At 51.2% G+C, this 19,010-nt stretch overlaps 1 protein-coding gene across 1 annotated transcript; it reads right to left on the bottom strand.

Moving 5' to 3' along the window:
- Positions 1-4,916: 4,916 nt before the first annotated feature.
- On the bottom strand, positions 4,917-6,745 carry LOC123070224 (uncharacterized). The gene is made up of 2 exons (XM_044493307.1): positions 6,041-6,745; positions 4,917-5,917 (listed from the first exon to the last, which is right to left on the bottom strand). The coding sequence occupies exons 1-2, from the start codon at positions 6,607-6,609 to the stop codon at positions 5,236-5,238; spliced, it is 1,251 nt and encodes a 416-aa protein (XP_044349242.1). The 5' UTR covers positions 6,610-6,745; the 3' UTR covers positions 4,917-5,235.
- Positions 6,746-19,010: the final 12,265 nt, after the last annotated feature.

Raw genomic sequence — 19,010 nt, 5'->3', positions numbered from 1 at the left:
TCATTGGATATGGCCACCTTACCAAGGCCAAGTACCTTACCCTTGGAGTTATCTCCAAAAGTTACATACTTGCTTGGACCATCATTTTTGGCAAGCTCATGGAACATGTCTTTATCTCTGGTCATGTATTGGTACATCCACTATCAAGAATCCACTCTTTTCCTCCGGCCATATAGTCACGAAGATTAGCCATGATATTTCTCATAGTCTTCTCAAAATCAATATCACTCTCTTCGTCTTCATCATAATAACCATGCTCAATATCACCACCATCATCATGTATATTATCATCACCTAGATCAAGTGATTCGTCAGATTTATGACCGTGACAATGTGAAAGTTGATGAATTCTAATGGTTTCCATGATAATGTTGCTAATGGTTCCAACGTCACCCTTAGCACTCGTAAGATCACGGAGCTCAAATAGGCATTCATCAAACTTGGGATCACTAGGTTCCATCTTATGAAAAGCAATGGACTTTTGAAGAATTTCATTTAGATTTTTTAAAGAGTAATTTGGAAAGCGTTCCTCAAGATATTTCCATATGGTGTATGCGCATTCAAAGGTAGGTAAGCAAACAAGCACATTTCTAGGTAAGCCTCTAATGATAAGATCAACCATTCCAATATTGCGAACCATGTCAAAATACTCATCGGGGGTAGGATGCAAAGGATCAATAGGAGGCACATAAGGACTAAGAATATACTTTCTCAAATTATATTCATTGAAGATCTCAAGCATTTCATTTTTTTCATGAACCATAAAACTCCCCATCAAGAATAGGCACTCTACGTCTAATACTCCCAAACGTAGACTCATTCTTCTTCCTCCAATGGTGATTAAACCTAAGAAATGGAGACCAATGCTCTGATACTAATTGTAAGAATCGATAAGAGGGGTCTAAGGGGGAGGGTGATTAGACCCTTAACAAGTAAAAGTGGCATCTTTTAGTTTCTTCAAGTTAAGGTTGAGTTTAGCACATATTAATGGGCACACAATACATTTTACACAAGCATAGAAATAGTATGAGCAGTGAAAGAGTAAATCATGCAACTGCAAGAATGTAAGGGGTGGGAATGGAGTGTGCAAACGCAATGAAGACGCGAAGAATTTTTTGTGTGGTTCCCATAGGTGGTGCTATCGTACATCCACGTTGATGGAGACTTCAACCCATGAAGGGTAACGGTTGCACGAGTCCACGGAGGGCTCCACCCCATGAAGGATCCATGAAGAAGCAACCTTCTCTATCGCACCATGGCCATCGCCCACGAAGGACCTGCCTCACTCAGGTAGATCTTCATGAAGTAGGCAATCTCCTTGCCCTTACAAACTTCTTGGTTCAACTCCACATCTTGTCGTTGGCTCCCAAGTGACACCAAACCAATCTAGGAGACATCACTCTCCAAAAGGTAATGGACGGTGTGTTGATGATGAACTCATTGCTCTTGTGTTTCAACTGATAGTCTCCCCAACACTCAACTCTCTCACACAGATTTGGCTATGGTGGTAGAAGAATTTGAGTGGAAAGCAACTTGGGGAAGGCTAGAAATCAAGGTTCAAATGGTAGGAATGGAATATCTTGATCTCAACACATGAGTAGGTGGTTCTCTCTTTGAAAATGTATGGTGAAAGTGTAGGCACGTTCTGATGGCACTCTTACTTTGTAAAAGGGGGTGGAGGGGGTATATATAGCCTCCACACAAAATCCAACCGTTACACACTTTTCACCCATCTCGGTGGCACCGATCTGTAAACTTGGTGGCTGTACAAAAATATGAACGTTAGGAATCTAGGTGGGACCGACGGAAACAACTCGGCGGGACCGATGTGCTAGGGCTTAGGGCAAACCTCAACTCGGTGACACTGATTGCATCATCTTGGTGAGACCAAAGTGAAGCAATAAGGCAACAGATAATTAGTCAAGCCAATTCGGTGGGGACCGATTGCAACATCTCGACGAGACCGAAGTGAATACAACAAGTCACAAAGCATTGGCAAGGCCATCTCGGTGGGACCTAGATCCATATCGGTGGAACTGAATTGTTAGGGTTTTGGCAGTGGCTAAGTCTAGGTGAACTCGGTGGCTCCGGGTAGGAAATATCAGTGGGGCCGAGTTGGGAATTAGGGTTTGGACATATTTGGATAGAGAAAGTCGCTGAGGGTTTTGGATCAATATCACTAAGCACTTGAGAAATAAGACCATTAAGCGACACCTCATCCCCTTTTAATATCTTGGATCACTTAAACAAAGATGAAAAGTCCTGAGCTTTTGCCAATCCTGTCCTTAGCATTTTGAAGGGGTCCACAATCCTATTGTCCTTGCCACGCCACTGTTGAACTTATCTGAAATATACTAGATAAAAACTATTAGTCCAACAAAAGATATATTGACATTAATTACCAAAATCACCCAGGGAGCACTTGTGCTTTCAGAGCAAGTATTGCGTCCACCACAAAAAACTACTCAACCGATAGCCAAGTGGTGCGCAAATCTCTGAGCAAGTAAGTTGTTCTATGTGTTGGTCATTTTTATCGAATATGCAACTTGTTGGCCGGATATACTCTATGTGTTGGTCATTTGCCCGGATACGCACTTTGTTGGCAATGTCTTTGTTTGCTAGAATTTCCGTGTGTGCACACTGTATTTGAAGGTGTAGAAGAAGATCTTCGTCCTCATGCATTGTTGGTTGAAGTTGAATGCGCAACATTAGTGGCAGCTATCCATTGCCAATTCCATCAAGACCGCCGACATTGCCAATGAGGATAAATCGAGTGTCTAACTGACCAAACAAAAGAGCCGCATAAAAGGTTAGAAGGGGGTTCTGAAGAAAGAAGTGGGAGGATAAGGAGAAGCGAGAAGGGGAGACAACCAAGATGAAGGAGAAGCAAGAAGGTTCGAGGACATCTTGGCGAATGAGGAGTCATGTGTAAGCGCTATGATGTCAAGGAGGAAAATAAGGTCGAGATGTTTAACATCTTGATGACTACGGTTGAGAAGAATATTAGCCTCAAAATGATATTTTTTGCATGGACTCAAACTTTTGTGGTCGGGCGCATGCAAAAATTATGAACATCCACGTCTTTTTATCATGCTCAGGTTCCATTAACACTGTACTTTAATTTGCTCATAGCTATGTATTTGAAATGACGGAGGGCTGACCTGTACGGACGTTTACGGTTGGATGGCTGACTCTTATATATGTGTTCATGGATACGTCCGTGGATGAATAATTTGTCTGTTTAAGAGGTTAGCGCCATCTCCAATGACGACCCTCAAACTGCTCGCATACGTCCGGGCCGTGCGGTCTAAATGTGTTGTGTCATCCAATGCGCTCCTGCATCGGTCCACGAGATGGTCCGGACGCACTTTCTCTAGCAAACCGGAGACAAAACGGGGGGGGGGGGGGGGGGAGGGTACTTTGCGTGCGTCCGGACATCACCCACGCCCGCTTCTGATCGCCCTGGCCCACCCAAACCCCCTCCTCGCTCGCCCGCTCGCGTTCCCACCCAGCGCCAACTGCCCGTATTGATGCCAATGTGTAGCAGCCGCTTCACATTGAATCCGGTTGCAGAGCGGACGCGACCTCTCATTGCCTACACCATTGAAGCGGCACGCCGCCCATGACGCGTTCTTGATGTCCGCGTCAATTCAATCCTGGAGATGCGTTACTGGACGAGACGAGACAGATATCTACCACGCCCGTTCAATGCCCTATCTGTCTGTATGCCATCATTAAGCAAGTCCGCTGGCCAAGAAACCCACTTCGGTGCCATGCATTGACGAACACGGACACCTGGCCTCACCGGAGTCCCCTATTTAAAGGCGGCCATACCCGGCTAACCCACACCACAACACAAGCCGCTCCACATCCTCCTCCCTTGTACCACATCCGCCATGACGGCAGGCGGTGAAGCTCTGTGAGAGAGCCTTTCCACGGAGATGAAGCAGGAGGTGGCCGCCCTTGCGGCTGCCTGGCAGAACCGCCGTGCCATGAGGATTAAGGCCGGCTTGCCGTCCAACTCGCCCGAGGTCTCCGATGACGAGGACGATTCCACGGCGAAGACGGGCTCCGACGACACCGCACCGGAGCCCGCGCCTGTGCACGCCGGCTGGTGCAGGAGGAACATCGGTACAACCTGTTCTTCCTAGAGCGAGGAGGCCGTGGCGAACCCCAACTTCGTCGCGGAGCAGCGTGGGATCTACGAGGCCGTCCGCGCTTAAGTCGCTGCTCGCCAAGAAGCGGCCGCCGTGCCTCCAGGGGATCACGAAGGAGAACAACGCCGCCTCCTATGCTGTAGACGAACTATCAGGCGGCCCGGTGGGACGATGACAGCGCGAGCGCCACCATTTCCATCGTGGACCTGACGTCCATCAGTGACGGACAAGGCGGCGACTCCTCCGAGGATGAGTAGGGCACGGGAGGCAGCAAGATCTTGTGTCCCATGTAGGCCAGTCCGTCTCCCGTGTTCTATCTTTCTTGCCGGAGATCGCAGTTTCACTTTATCGATCTTATCGCCGGTGCTCATGAAGACGCGCGGATGGAGGAGACAGTCCAAGGAAGGGAACAACAAGGGCTTTGACACCGGCAGCCGCTGGATTTATTTTTTGTTCTAATTGTTTGAAATGTAATGAAAATCTGTTGTGTTCTAATCCCTTACATGAATGGCGTTCGGTTTATATGAAATCTATCGTGTTTGCACGAACTTCGTCTAGTTGGTTTATAATTAAAATGTATGCAAGCAATATTGAATGACGCCCTCCCGCATCCGTATCCGCAGACTGGTCCTCTATTCACGGCCGGATGGGGGATAAAATTTGTGGATCGTCATTTGAGATGCCCTTAGTAGACAGTAACTGATAGCATGGCACACCACTGCGGTTCTGTCTTGGCTCCCGGACGTGAACACGAAGAGATACACGATTTTCTAGGTACATACCGTATTTAATTTTTTCTCAGGAAGGCACATACCAGATTTATGAACACGGACACACCACTCCTTATCTAACACACTCACGCCATCACTTGTCCGCATCGACCAAGCTATCACACAGGATCATGTCGCACTATGCGACGGCCCCAGCGGCATGGAGGGGAGAACAGAGGAGGTACCACTCGGATGATCGTGGGGGCCTTTGTTGCCACGTCTGGCCAAACACCTCTCCCATGAACAATAATCCCACACGCTACCTTGCCCACGGTACGTACAGACACAAGCAACACGTACGGTTCGGTTCAGCGGCAGATGGTAGGCGCCGGCGGCCAGAGACGAGAGAAGGTGGACGACACGGCGATGCCGGCCATGTTGAGGCCCTTGGCGCCGCCCCAGTCCGGCACCGGCACCCACCTCCACTCGCCGCGCGCGCGGTCGTACGACAGCCACACCAGGTCCCACGCGCCCCTGCAGTTGGAGATGAGCACCAGCCTCAAGACGCCCTCCCTCTCCGCCAGCAGCCCCGTCATCACGGCGTACGGCTTCCTGAACCCTTCGATCAGCTCGCCCGGCACCGTGGACACCAGCTGCCAGTCGCCTCCCACCTCCGGCCCGAGCCCGTACAGGTCCACGCCCGCCACCAACTTCACCCGAGTCCGGCTCGGTTCGTCGACCACCGTTGATCGGACCACCACGGCGCTGCCGTCGCCGTACACGTGGAGCCGATCGCCGTGGCCGCCGGCGTTCGGGTTGTGCGGGAACCGCGGGCGGAAGAAGACCGGTCTGTCCACGCCCGGTCCTGAGTACACCATCACGCAGTCCGGCCCGGCGTGGGCAGCGCACAGGTACGTGCCGTCCCCGTCGGGGCCTGCCGGTGCGGCGGGACCATTTGCCAGCACCGCCTCCGATGATTGCCACGCGTCGGTGTCAGACTGGTACTCGAAGAGAACGGGCGTGTTGTTCACCATCTCGGCGAAGAGAAACCTTGGGAGAGAAAAAAAAAAGAAAGAAAGATGAAACGTATCGTCATCGTCAAGGTTAGTGCTGCCTTTTACAAAGAAAATAAAAGAGGATTTCCAGAGTCCTCCGAAAGAAAAGGACGTGTACCTAAACTGGCTTGATCCGGGGGGATCGGCCACGAGCTTGAGGCCGAAGCGACGCCAGGACGAGGTGCCGCGGGGGCCGAGCGGGGACGGCGGGAGCCGGCGGGCGGACTGGGCCGAGAGGTCAACTACCACGAGCTCGCGGCGGCCGTTGGCGGCGAACAGGAAGGAGCTGCCGGAGGCGGCAAGGAAGTAGAGGTCCTCTCCCGGGGGCACGGCGGGGGAGATGATGTCCGCGACGGGGATGCGGAACCAGCGGCCGGACGGCCCGTGGAAGCCCCGTAGCGCGGCGCCGCGGGGCGGGAGCTTCTTGAACACGAGGAGCCACGCGGCGGCCGGGGCGGGGCCGGACGAGACGGAGGACAGGTGGTAGAAGCGGCGGAAGTCCGGGGAGGAGATGAGGTGGGACAGGGGACGGGCGACGGAGCGGACGCGGAGCAGCTCCGGGAGCGCGAGGCGGATGAGGATCTCGTGGAGGAGCTCCGACGGCAGGAGCAGCAGGGTTCCGAGGGCCGTGGTGGCGGTGCTCGCCGGGGAGGAGTGGTGCTCGCCGGCGAGGTGGTGGTCGGACATGGGAGGGGTTTGTTGAGGTTTAATTTCTTGGGGATGGGGATGGATTGTTGGTTTGGGAGACAAGTTTGCCGGGTCTTGCTCTTTATACAGGGCTGGCGAGACGGTTTTTCGGTTGTTTGACCTGGTGCGATAAATCTCTAGTTCATCGGGTTTTGGATTTCTTTCTTGTGGACGAGGATGAAAGAGAGATGTTTTGTAGGGCTCGGCTAACTTTATTTTACATGAAAAAAGGAATTATTTTGTGTTCTCTGCTCTCCGGGCGGTGCGTGATCCCACTAAAATGGTTCGTGTCCAATGTGATGCATGCCTCGTTAGTGAGTCTATGCAGTGAAATGCAAAAGACCACCACAATGTCATTAGCAGCAAACCATCACGTTACATTTCGTCATAAAAATCACCGCACCGGAAAATTGACATGGGCAAAAAAACACTGACGATAAATGTTAATTGATTTGATTACTTCATTAGTTGCTTCGGGCCTACTCACGGGGACGCATTACTTCACTAACTGCTCCGGCCCGATCGCCGGAATGCCTTAGAAAAGCCCCGCTCCGGCCGCGCCCATCGCCGGCGCCAAGGCCAGGCTCGCTGCGTCCAAGGATCACCACGGGCGACATCGCCGCAACGGCTCCAAGTCGTGGTCTGTGGGCGTTTGGCATCATCGTGGGAGCAACTGAAGAGCCTGTTGAGTTGCCGGAGCGTGACGGCGACCGCGCACGTGCATGACCTCAATACCTCTGTCACGCCTTGTAAGCCATGATGGACAATTGCACGTCGCCGTAGGCGAGGAAGAAGTGCAACACCGCGCTGCTGCCCTCGACGTCCTTCTATTCGAGTGCTGGGCCAGGCGTTGTTGTTGCACGGTTGGAGCGAGGGCCTTGTCACCAACCACCTCCAGGGCATCGATGGTGTCCGCGGTCCCGGCAGCGACAGAGCTTGCTAGGGGAGAAGGGTGAGGGTGCAAGAGGTGCCTGGTGCATCGGGCTGCTCGGCAAGGACACTTCCCAATGCTGGCCCCCTCCTCCCAGCTCCTCCTCCCTCTACTCTCTTTCTCTCCCCTCACCCTATCTCTCTTTCCCTTGCTACGGATCTCGCCCGCTGCTGCCCCTCTATGCAAGTGCGTCGCCAAGTCGTCGTCGACTACTCCATCCCTGCCGTCGTAGGAGACCGTGATGCAAAGCATCCCACGGTCATCCCCATGGACCCACCTTCGCCTCCCCAAGTGCCAAGTGGACCGATGACACGAGCACATACAAAAGCTCTCGAGGCCGAGGTGATACCTTTCCTCTCGCAACTCCCTTTCGAATCACATGAGACATGCTACTATCTCAAACTGAGACACTTTGCATACTCAGGTGCAAGGAACCAGCCATGGATAAGCTGAGGAGCAAGGCCGAACGACGGATGGAGAAGAACGCAAAGACGGAGAAGAAATAGAGAAAGACAAGACTTGCCAGGATGATTCGGACCAAGACCGGACAATCTGCACCTCCTTCCGGACGATCTGAGTAATGTGCCCGAAGACCACAGCACGCCTCCAAACGAAGCCGGATCATCTAGACCTACTCCCGGATCATCCAGACCCACCCGGACATCTGGACGGTGACCCGGATATCTGGACACAACGGCGGCTGCGATGACACAGCCGGTCGATCCGGATGGCCGTCCGGATCATCCGGAGCATGCCTGCGTGCATGACTTGGGCCGAGGCCCATGTACCTCTACCTACCCCTAGACTATATATACTCCTCCGCACACGTTTTAGGGTTAGCAAAGGATTAACACAAGATAGAGATAGAGCTTTGCTCATACACTTACCTCTCCCATGGAGATCAATGCCTCCATGTGTGAGAACATCCCCCATGTGGATTCAAGACCCCTTCATGGGAAGATCCTCTTATGATTCAAGACCTCTCTCCTTTAAGGATTGGGATGAACTAGCTACCCTTTGTACCCTCTTGTGTTGGATTTGGATCCTTGTATCTCCTCTTTGTGTGTATGGATTTAGCACATGTGTGATTTGGATCTTGTCGATCGAGTGTTTTCCCTCTCTTGTTCTTCGTGTTCTTCGCGGGATCCCCTCCAATTCATGAAAGATCGGCCATTAGGATTCCACCCTACATCATCTTGGTATGACGAGTCACACTGATCACGAATTTGGAGTCCCTACTGCCCACGTTCTAGCCTAATTTTGTGTTTTTTTTCATTTTTGAAAATCCCCACAAAATAGCCATACCATTTTTTGGTGATTTGTTGGTTTGATGATGTTTTGTTGATTTTGATACATGGATTCGTTGTGTTGCAAGTGGATCTGGCATTCCCCACCATCTCCACCACGAAATCCACCCCGAAATCACCCCAATTTTTCTTCTTATCCGTGATTTGGAGTTCTTCCCGACCCCATAGCCACGCAGAAGACTTGCCAGGATCATTCGGCCGCACACCCGGATCATCTGGACATAGCCCGGATCAGCCGGGCCCCGACCCGGATCATCCGTCTTCCACTGTCAAATTTTTGCTCGGAAGTTTCAGCCACCGCCCCACTTTCACATTGTCAACTCCGAGCCCCCCCATAGCAATTTGTAGGTACCGAGAGTATATCGACCAGAGGGGGGTGAATGGGAGATTCAAAAATTCTTTTGAATGTTTTGCATCTAGCCCAGACACAGCAGTGGACTAAACTGAAGTGAAATGAAACATACACATGTATCCTATTAAGGAACAAAATCTTTGAGATAAGAAGTAATGATAGCTCAAGCATAGTAGATAGCAGGTTTGACTATCACGATGGTAAAGCAGTACACAAGCAATTGCAAAAGCATGAATGAAAACTACATGCTATCAGTGAGGTAAATTCAGTCAGATTAGATAGCACTAGAGTACTACATGAAATACAAGGGAGATGTGCTGCAGATTACACATAAAGGATAAAAGATCAAATCATTGAAAATATATGTCATCGCTGAGCACAAAAGATTATTCCTGAACGGAATAAAAGGTGAATAGAAAGAACCAATGGTGCTCGAGTGCGACAAGCGTATTTGGTAGACTAGTTCGTCCTTCTACCAAAGGGTTATGTCTAGTTGGAGGGACTTGTGATTGAACACAGGAGAAAACCTCTGTCTGTCCTATTCTCCTTAAACTAGGAGCTGATCAGATTCCAGTTAATTTCACTCATGGTAGATGCTTATCGGCGATCTCCAAACCTTCGACACAGCTCCTTCTTAAACCACAGTTACTCTTGGTTGCTGAAAATCTTGCTCAGTGAAGACAACAACTCTTCAATACTCGAGCTGACACCTATCCATCTAGAGAGTGCGCGACTCTCAAGAGTAGTAGGTACAAGAACTCTAACTCAGAGCTACTGTGATGCTCAACTACTGTTTAAGTTTTGTTCTTGGTTTTCTCCCGGTGGATTTTAAACTCAAATCACTCAGAGAGGGGATGCTCAATCAATCTTCTTAGAAATCTCAAGTGGAGCAGCCAATGTATAACGTTGGAGTGGGGTGGCCATTTATAGCCACAACCTTCCCTAAGGGGAAATGACCAAAATGGACATTTGCGTCAACCAATGGCCGAATGACACTAGTCCAACGGTTTGAAATTGAGCACAACTGTAACATTCCTTGCGAAGAAAGAAATGCTAACTCCTCAGTCTGATATATCTCCTGCAACACCGAAGAACTACGTCTTCTACTGACAGGCAATCATTCGGAGCATAAAGAGATTTCTTGGCCTAAACATCATAGCGGATCTAAGCTTCAAGAACCTATAACCCTCTTAATACATTGGTACAGTAACATGCTATACAAACGGTTTTTAACCCCTTTCCGCGACGGAGTTTTAAAGTGTCGCCTAGTGAGTGTGGGCGTTAGGGGGGGGGGGGGTCCTTCCCACACTACCCAGAAACCGACGGGGATAGGTGAGCGGTTACTGACGATCGCCATAGAATAAACGTATGAGAAGTCATGCCAGTCCCACACGTTACGTCTTGACGTTACGTTTTTGATCCAAGAGACAACAAAAATGATTACCCCACTATAGTCGTGTGGAAAGGTGGATATCACAAACATTTAATCTAACGGTGTGTGCATCTGTCGGGCATCACAAACATTTAATCTAGGTACATTACGCACATAGTTCAAAAATGTAAAATGTGTGCGGTGCCTCTACTATCGCCAACGTGTCTGAGGGAGTCCTGGATTAGGGGGTGTTCGGATGGCCGGACTATGACCTTTGGCCGGACTCCCGGACTATGAAGATACAAGATTGAAGACTTCGTCCCGTGTCCGGATAGGACTTTCCTTGGCGTGGAAGGCAAGCTTGGCGTTTCGATATGAAGATCTCCTCCCATTGTAACCGACTCTGTGTAACCCTAGCCCTCTCCAGTGTCTATATAAACCGGAGAGTTTTGGTCCGTAGGACGAACAACAATCATACCATAGGCTAGCTTCTAGGGTTTAGCCTCTCTGATCTCGTGGTAGATCAACTCTTGTACTACCCATATCATCAATATTAATCAAGCAAGAGTAGGGTTTTACCTCCATCGAGAGGGCCCGAACCTGGGTAAAAACATCGTGTCCCTTGTCTCCTGTTACCATCCGCCTAGACGCACAGTTCGGGACCCCCTACCCGAGATCCGCCGGTTTTGACACCGACATTGGTGCTTATATTGAGAGTTCCTCTGTGTCGTCACCTTTCGGCCCGATGGCTCCTTCGATCATCAACCACGACGAGGTCCAGGGTGAGACCTTTCTCCTCGGACAGATCTTCGTGTTTGGCGGCTTCGCACTGCTGGCCAATTCGCTTGGCCATCTGGAGCAGATCGAAAGCTACGCCCCTGGCCATCATGTCAGATTTGGAAGCTTAAACTACACGGCCGACATCCGCGGGAACTCGATCTTCGATGGATTCGAGCCACGGCCGAGCGTGCCGCACTGTCACGACGGACATGATCTAGCTCTGCCGCCGGACAGCGCTCAAAGCGCCGCTCAGGTGTCCGCTCCGGCCCTTAGCTCGGAGCCGACCGCGCCAACGGGGATGGACGGTTGGACGCTGCCCCGGAAGCCGCAATCCCTACGGCGATCGAGCCGAATACCAGCTAGGTCCTTTGTGAGGCCTGTGACTCCAAGGTGCCAGACTCTGTTCCAAACTCCGGATCTTCCACACCCCGTCCGATTGAACCCAATTGGGCTCCGATCATGGAGTTCACCGCCGCGGATGTCTTTCAGCACTCTCCTTTTGGCGACATCCTGAATTCACTAAAGTCTCTCTCCTTGTCAGGAGAGCCCTGGCCGGACTATGGTCAGCAAGGATGGGATGCGGACGACGAAGAAATTCGAAACCCACCCACCACCCACTTCGTAGCCATTGTCGACGATCTAACCGACATGCTCGACTTCGACTCCGAAGACATCGACGGTATGGACGCCAATGAAGGAGACGACCAAGAACCAGCGCCTATAGGGCACTGGAAAGCCACCTCATCATATGACATATACATGGTGGACACCCCTAAAGCAGGGAATGGCGATGAAAAAACGGAGGACGACCCCTCCAAGAAGCAACCTAAGCGCCGACGTCAGCGGCGCCGCTCTAAATCACGCTGTCGGTGTCAAAACCGGTGGATCTCGGGTAGGGGGTCCCGAACTGTGCGTCTAGGCGGATGGTAACAGGAGACAAGGGACACGATGTTTTTACCCAGGTTCGGGCCCTCTCGATGGAGGTAAACCCTACTCCTGCTTGATTAATATTGATGATATGGGTAGTACAAGAGTAGATCTACCACGAGATCAGAGTGGCTAAACCCTAGAAGCTAGCCTATGGTATGATTGTTGTTCGTCCTATGGACTAAAACTCTCCGGTTTATATAGACACCGGAGAGGGCTAGGGTTACACAGAGTTGGTTACAATGGGAGGAGATCTTCATATCATATCGCCAAGCTTGCCTTCCACGCCAAGGAAAGTCCCATCCGGACACGGGACAGAGTCTTCAATCTTGTATCTTCATAGTCCGGGAGTCCGGCCAAAGGTCTTAGTCCGGCCATCCGGACACCCCCTAATCCAGGACTCCCTCAGTAGCCCCTGAACCAGGCTTCAATGACGACGAGTCCGGCGCGCAAGTTGTCTTTGGCATTGCAAGGCGGGTTTCTCCTCCGAATATTCCATAGAAGATGTTGAACACCAGGGTAGTGTCCGGCTCTGCAAATAAGTTCCACATTCCACCGTAGAGAGAATAATATTTGCATCAATCGGATCTGCTGACGTATTCCGCGGCGTGACGTCATGCCACGGCCAGGCTTTTATTCATCTTACTGTTCCACCCCAGTGCGTTTAGCGAGGCGGTTTCCTTGGCACGTCTTTGTCAAAGCAGAGATCGTGTCCCCTTATTCCGGGATTCTCATCAATACGGGCATGGGTAACCCAACCGTGGCTTAGGTATGACTCCCTAATTGAAAGTGAGTCTCAAACGGTTACGGGGAGGGCTCTTGGTATTCACCTCCTTTATAAAGGAACCAAGGCCCGGCTCCCTTCTTCTCAAACAAATCAAATCCGCCCCTCGCTTCGAGTTGCAACACCCAAAGCTCTAGTTTTAGGCGCTTCAGACTTTTGACGATGTCCGCCTCCGACCTTCAAGGCCGGTGGATGCCTTCCTCCATTACGGAAGAAGATGTACGAAAGTTGAGAGACGCCAGGTATCTAACCGGCGAAATCTCGCATAGACTGCCTGCTCAAGGGCAAGCTGTTCCCGCTCCCCAGCCCGGTGAAAGCGTGGTGTTCGCATCTCACTTCCTTCGGGGGCTAGGCTTCCCGATCGATCCCTTTGTGAGGGGGCTTATGTTTTACTACGGGCTGGAGTTCCACGACCTAGCTCCGGAGTCCATCCTCCAGATCTCATCATTCATTGTCGTGTGCGAGGCCTTCCTCCATATCACCCCTCACTTCGGATTGTGGCTAAAAACTTTCAAAGTGGAACCGAAAATGATTGAGGGGCAGCACGCTGAGTGCGGAGGGGCTATAATAAGCAAGATGGACGACGCTCCATGGCCCGAAGGCTCTTTTCAAGAGGAGCTCGGCTTATGGCAACGAGACTGGTTTTACATCACAGCCCCTAGGGGCACCACATGGGTGGCACCACCTACTTTTCGCTCGGGTCCCCCACCACGGCTGGCGTCATGGGTTAATGAAGGACTTATCTGGGGGCCGCCCAAAGACGTGCCCTTGCTGCAGGGCCGTATTCGAGATCTTCTAGAAAGAGATATCAATTTGACCGTAGTGGCGCAAGTCATGGTGATTCGCGCACACTGCCCTGCAAACGTCGACCTCTCCGCCTGTGGGAGTTCAATCCGGAGGGACCACGAGTACTACAACATTTCATGGGAATGACACCTGTGGAGATGTACAAATTGTTCTTCGGATCACAAGCAAGGTGTCCGGATTTGTCCGAGGACGCAGGTCTGAGCTGCAATCGCCCGGATGCTAAAGTAAGTAGCCCCGTATTTGGATACACCATCCATATTTTTATCAAATCTACCCTTTAGCAGAGTTGTCCTTTGAACAGGAGTGGATGGCGAAGGCAAAGCTTATCAGGTGTCCAGCCCCCCTGCCCGAGACCGTGCCGAATCCCATGCTGACCAGGATGCTGGAGGTCGCGCCATTGGCGGAAGGCGAAGGGGGGAACCAAGGAGCTACCGCCTCCGCGAAGGAGGCCGTTAGGAAGGGAAGAATCGAAAATTCCCCCGACCAGGGAAAGAAAAGGACTGCCTCTGAAGACCCGGAGGTGATAACCTCAAAACGGGGAAAGAAATCTTCTCCAGAGGGTTCGGCACCGGAGAACGCCCCAGCCGAATCGCCCCCTAAAGGGGACCCGCTCTCCCCCGAGACGTAAGTGAAGGGAGGGGTTCCATAATGAATCACACTCATGTTTTATTCCTGAGGAAAATAACTGAAACATTATCTTGCAGTTCGGATCTCAACCCTTCTCAGCAGAGCTCATCTTCAGGGGATCTTCGTCCAGAGATGATAGAGAGCGAAACGCCTCCCCTTGTTGCACCGTCTCACGAGGCTGGCGACCCCGAGGTATCGTCCCGGAGGGTTTTTTCAAGTCCGGACCCTGGAAAAGGTCGTCAGGCTAGTCCGGCACCCTCTTGCGCGCCTGGCGGAGGGGCTGAAGGATCTGCTTGGTAGGGCATCCATCTCAGAAGAACACCGTATGTTGATGGATACGGTGATTGGAAGGATTTCATCCGCGGAAAGCGGATTGTACGAGGCTGCCAGGAGTTTACTAACAGGCTTTGAGGTACGTAAAAAGGTGTACCTTTTGGTAGAGCCACATATTAAATGTGCCCTGTATGAATAGTAGCCCCTGAGACTCTGTGTGTCGTAACGAGTGATGGCGCACAGAGGATCATAACCCCAGGTATAATATGTCGCCTATTCCATGAAGGTGGCGAGGCGTTCGGTGGCTAGCCGGACTGATGAATCTGCCGAACTAAAGCGGCAACTTGACATAGCAGATGCCGACATCGCGCTTGTAAATAAGCGGCTAGACGAGGCTCAAGGTATGTTCAAAAGACACCCAGTAATAGGAGCTTGATGCTCGGGCCTTATATATATATACTTTATGTAGATGGTGCTGCTGCCGTGGAGAACCTTCGGGCGGAACTTGCCCGAGCCAAGGAGCAAGCAAGGAAAAGTGATGCGGCTGCCGTTAAAGCGGCTGAAGAGCTAAAAGCCGAACAGGCTGCTCACTGCCAGAGCAAGAAGGAAATAGCCGAGATGGCCATAAAATTGAAGGATGCTACCGACCGCTGTAAATTTCTTGAACAAGAAGATAGGGCGGCTCAGAAGGACCTTGAAAAGATCACTGCCGAAGCCAAGGATACTCGATCTGCAATGAGAGCGATGAAGGAGGAGCTGCGTCAGGCCGGAGATATCACGGCTGGAAAGCCTTATATGCTGCGGATGAAGTTTGGAGACCCCAAGTATGCTCCATTAGACCGACAGTGGAGTGCAGAAAACGCCTATCTGTATTTGACAGCAAGTGCGGCGGATGCGACCGAACACTTCCGCAGCCGAGGTGACCATGGATTGGAAGAGCTTTTTTGGTCGCAGTACCACAATCCAGAACGCCCACTGTCAGTATCTGACCGTTTGGCCGCCTGGGCGGAGCTGAACAGGTTATCCGGACTCGCCATGAGGTATGTTGCGAGTCGTCTGTGGCCGGAGAAGCCGGAGCCGAAGAGTTATTTTGGCTTGCTGCAGCAGTTCCTTGGTTCGGTGCCGCATGTTGATGCAATGAAGAGGTTAGTGTGCATAGAGGGCGCAGAGATGGCTCTTGCCCGTGTCAAAACATACTAGGCAGATATGAAGGCCAGTATTGTTGCGTCCCAGGATTCGGATGAAAGCTGAGTACCTACCAAGCACTATTTTGAGGAAGTTCTTCCTGGCGCTCATATAATAGAGTCGCAGTGCTCGAAGGATGTTGTGTTCAAATAGCTTATACTATTTGTAAAACGAATTTTTCTTTATGAAAAAAGCTTTTTATACTTGTGCTTGCAAGAATCATGATGCCTCCTGTGCGGCCGTTTAATGTATATATTTGTATATAACCTGAAAGATGGCAGTCGTTGGCTTCAGCCCCCACGCATAGAATGCGGGGGTGTTCGCAAAAAGGCGCCTTTTCACACTTAATCCAACGTCTTGGTCCTACAAAGGAGGTGGTGGTGCGGCGAACTAGGCAACCGGACTATAATGCTTTATCACTTTCACTTAGCCATAGGAGTTTGACAGTGGGGCTACTGAATAGCCCCTAGGGGCACCACGCTCGCCCGAATTCGGGGCGCGAGTGTGCCTGACCGGGAAGCGGCCCTTCGTTAATGCGGGGGAATCCTAAAGATTCCGAAAGTCATCGAGTGGTTGACCAGTCTCTCGCTATATCATGACAGTCAGTTTTCGGCTTTCTCTACTGAGGTGCTCACCTGGCCGAACCGGGGCACAATCGCAGTAGTTCTCCTGGTGCCGCGTTAGCCGATATAACGGAACGTAAGGCAGCAAAACACAGGAGCCGGGCAAACCCAACATTTGACCAAAGACATGATTCGGAGCTGATGCATATAGGGCCAAACTCGCGACGCCGAACACTCCCTAAGGTATTCGGTCTTTATGAAGACGGGCCGAAATAGAGCCCTTGGTAAAAAAAAGCCCCTAGTGTCCAGGTACGTGCAAGAATTCTGGCGTGGCCACATGCCAAGACGCCAGCCTCCTCCTCGGTTATAGAGAAAATCGGGGGATGTTATCAACAAGAGACAGTAAAAAAGGTTTACGCAGGGTCTTAATCTGAAAAGAATCCTTGAAACGGGTCCCTGCTGCACGTCTGCGCCTGTGTCTCCATTGTGCCGTATCCTGGACGGGCGTAGCACGATGTTCGTCTGCGAAAGAGAGGAACTTAGTAAAAAATAAGCGTGCGAGAAATCTATATTGAAATAAACAAAATATAGTTGGAGCAAGAGTTGAGCCGTATTGTCTCCGGGCGTGAGCACACGGAGCCCCCTGTACGGGGATATGCGGTTATTAAACATGTTTACGCCGGACTCGTCGAGCCGTGTCCGGGATAGTAGGGCTGGATTTGTGGGCGGCTGTCCAGGCAGCCGCACCTTTGCCCGTACTTTGGGGGTCAATTTATGTTCCCCTGTAATGAAATGATGCCCTTTGGGCCGGGCATTTTGAGTGTAAGGGATGCGTAATGTGGTATTGCATTAAAGCGGGCGAAAGCTCCACGTCCCAGTAGCGCTTGATAGCGACTTACGAATGGGGCGATGTGGAATATTAGCTTTTCGCTTCGGAAGTTGTCGGGTGATCCAAACGTGACTTCTAACGTAAGGGAACCCATACTTGGGGTATCCGGGCCTGGCGTGACTGCTTGAAAGGAAGTATTGCCAAGGCGGATTATAAATGGGTTTACCCCGAGTTTGCGGACTGAGTCTTGATATAACAGGTTCAAGTCGCTACCGTCGTCCATAAGGGCGTCTGTAAATTGGAGTCCATTAATAATTGGATTTACGACCAAGGTAGTCCAGCCTGCGTTCTGGTCTCCTCTGGAGTAATCCTGATGATCGAAGGTGATTCGTTGCAACAACCAGTGGCGTTGCTCCTCTGGGGCTGGCCGTACGGTCTTCGTAGGTGCCGTTCTGCTCTTCCCCTTTGTCACATGAAGCAGGTTTACTGTCTTGACTTCTTGTGGGAACTTCTTTTGTTCTCCGGTGTTCTGCTTGTGCGGTGCATCGTCATCTTTGCTTGGTGTGTCGAGCCCCTTGTGTTCGGCGTTGAGTTTGTCGGACTGCTTAAAGACCCAACAATCTCTGTGGGTATGGTTTGCAGGTCTCCCCGGAGTGCTATGGATTTGACATATTTTGTCCAAGATTTTGTTGAGGTTGGATAGCTTGTCCCTATCGTCTTTGGGGGGCGGCTTTTTCTGATTTTGCCGAGAGCTTTTGAATCCGGCGTTTACTGCCGTGCTCATCGGGCTGTTGTCCTTGATCTGACGCGGCTCTTTGTTACGGCGCGGCTTCCCGTTCCCATCTCTGGGTTTGGACGTATTCGGGTTGCTGGTGTTGCTTCTTGCCAACCATCTATCCTCTCCTGCACAAAAGCGGGTCATGAGGCTTGTTAAGGCGGCCATTGTTCGCGGTTTTTCTTGGCCGAGGTGTCTGGCGAGCCATTCGTCTCGGACGCTATGTTTGAAAGCTGCTAGGGCCTCTGCGTCCGGACAGTCGACTATCTGATTCTTTTTGATAAGGAATCTGTTCCAGAGCTTCCGGGATGACTCTCCGGGCTGCTGAGTTATATGACTCAGATCATCTGCATCCGGGGGTCGGACATAGGTCCCTTGAAAATTTGCCCGGAAAGCATCCTCAAGCACTTCCCAACTTCCCATGGTGTTTTCGGGAAGGCTTTAAGCCAATGCCGGGCTGGCCCTTTGAGCTTGAGGGGTAAGTATTTTATGGCGTGGAGGTCGTCTCCTCTGGCCATGTGTATGTGGAGGATGTAGTCCTCGATCCAGACTCCAGGGTCTGTTGTTCTGTCGTATGCTTCTATGTTCACGGGTTTGAATCCGGCTGGAAATTAATTGGTCCAGCACCTCATCGGTAAAACATAGGGGGTGTGCGGCGCCCCTGTATTTAGGCGTGCCGCGATGTTCGGGTATTTTTTGCATTGCATCACTCACTGGAGCCTGCTTTCTTGGCTTATAGATGGATCTGGTTGGGCCAGTTTTTTGATGCAAATTCTTGGACGGATCGCGCGCCATATTGAGTGAGGCGTCCTTTGATGCGTGAGATTGATTGTAGGGTCGTCTATCCGACCTTGTGGCTTCCTTATTTTTTGACTATGGGGGGCTTTAT

The sequence above is a fragment of the Triticum aestivum genome, chromosome 3B (genome assembly GCF_018294505.1).
Source record: "Triticum aestivum cultivar Chinese Spring chromosome 3B, IWGSC CS RefSeq v2.1, whole genome shotgun sequence".
Taxonomy (NCBI): domain Eukaryota; kingdom Viridiplantae; phylum Streptophyta; class Magnoliopsida; order Poales; family Poaceae; genus Triticum; species Triticum aestivum.
Note: the sequence above shows the minus strand (reverse complement) of the source record. Positions and strands in the feature narration are given on the sequence as shown.

What these genes read in the sequence shown, in the direction of transcription:
- LOC123070224 (XM_044493307.1), bottom strand. Translation starts at nt 6,609, where the DNA reads ATGTCCGACCACCACCTCGCCGGCGAGCACCACTCCTCCCCGGCGAGC. An exon ending in CCCGGATCAAGCCAGTTTAG is followed by an intron (nt 5,918 to 6,040) that starts GTACACGTCCTT and finishes TTCTCTCCCAAG; the next exon opens with GTTTCTCTTCGCCGAGATGG.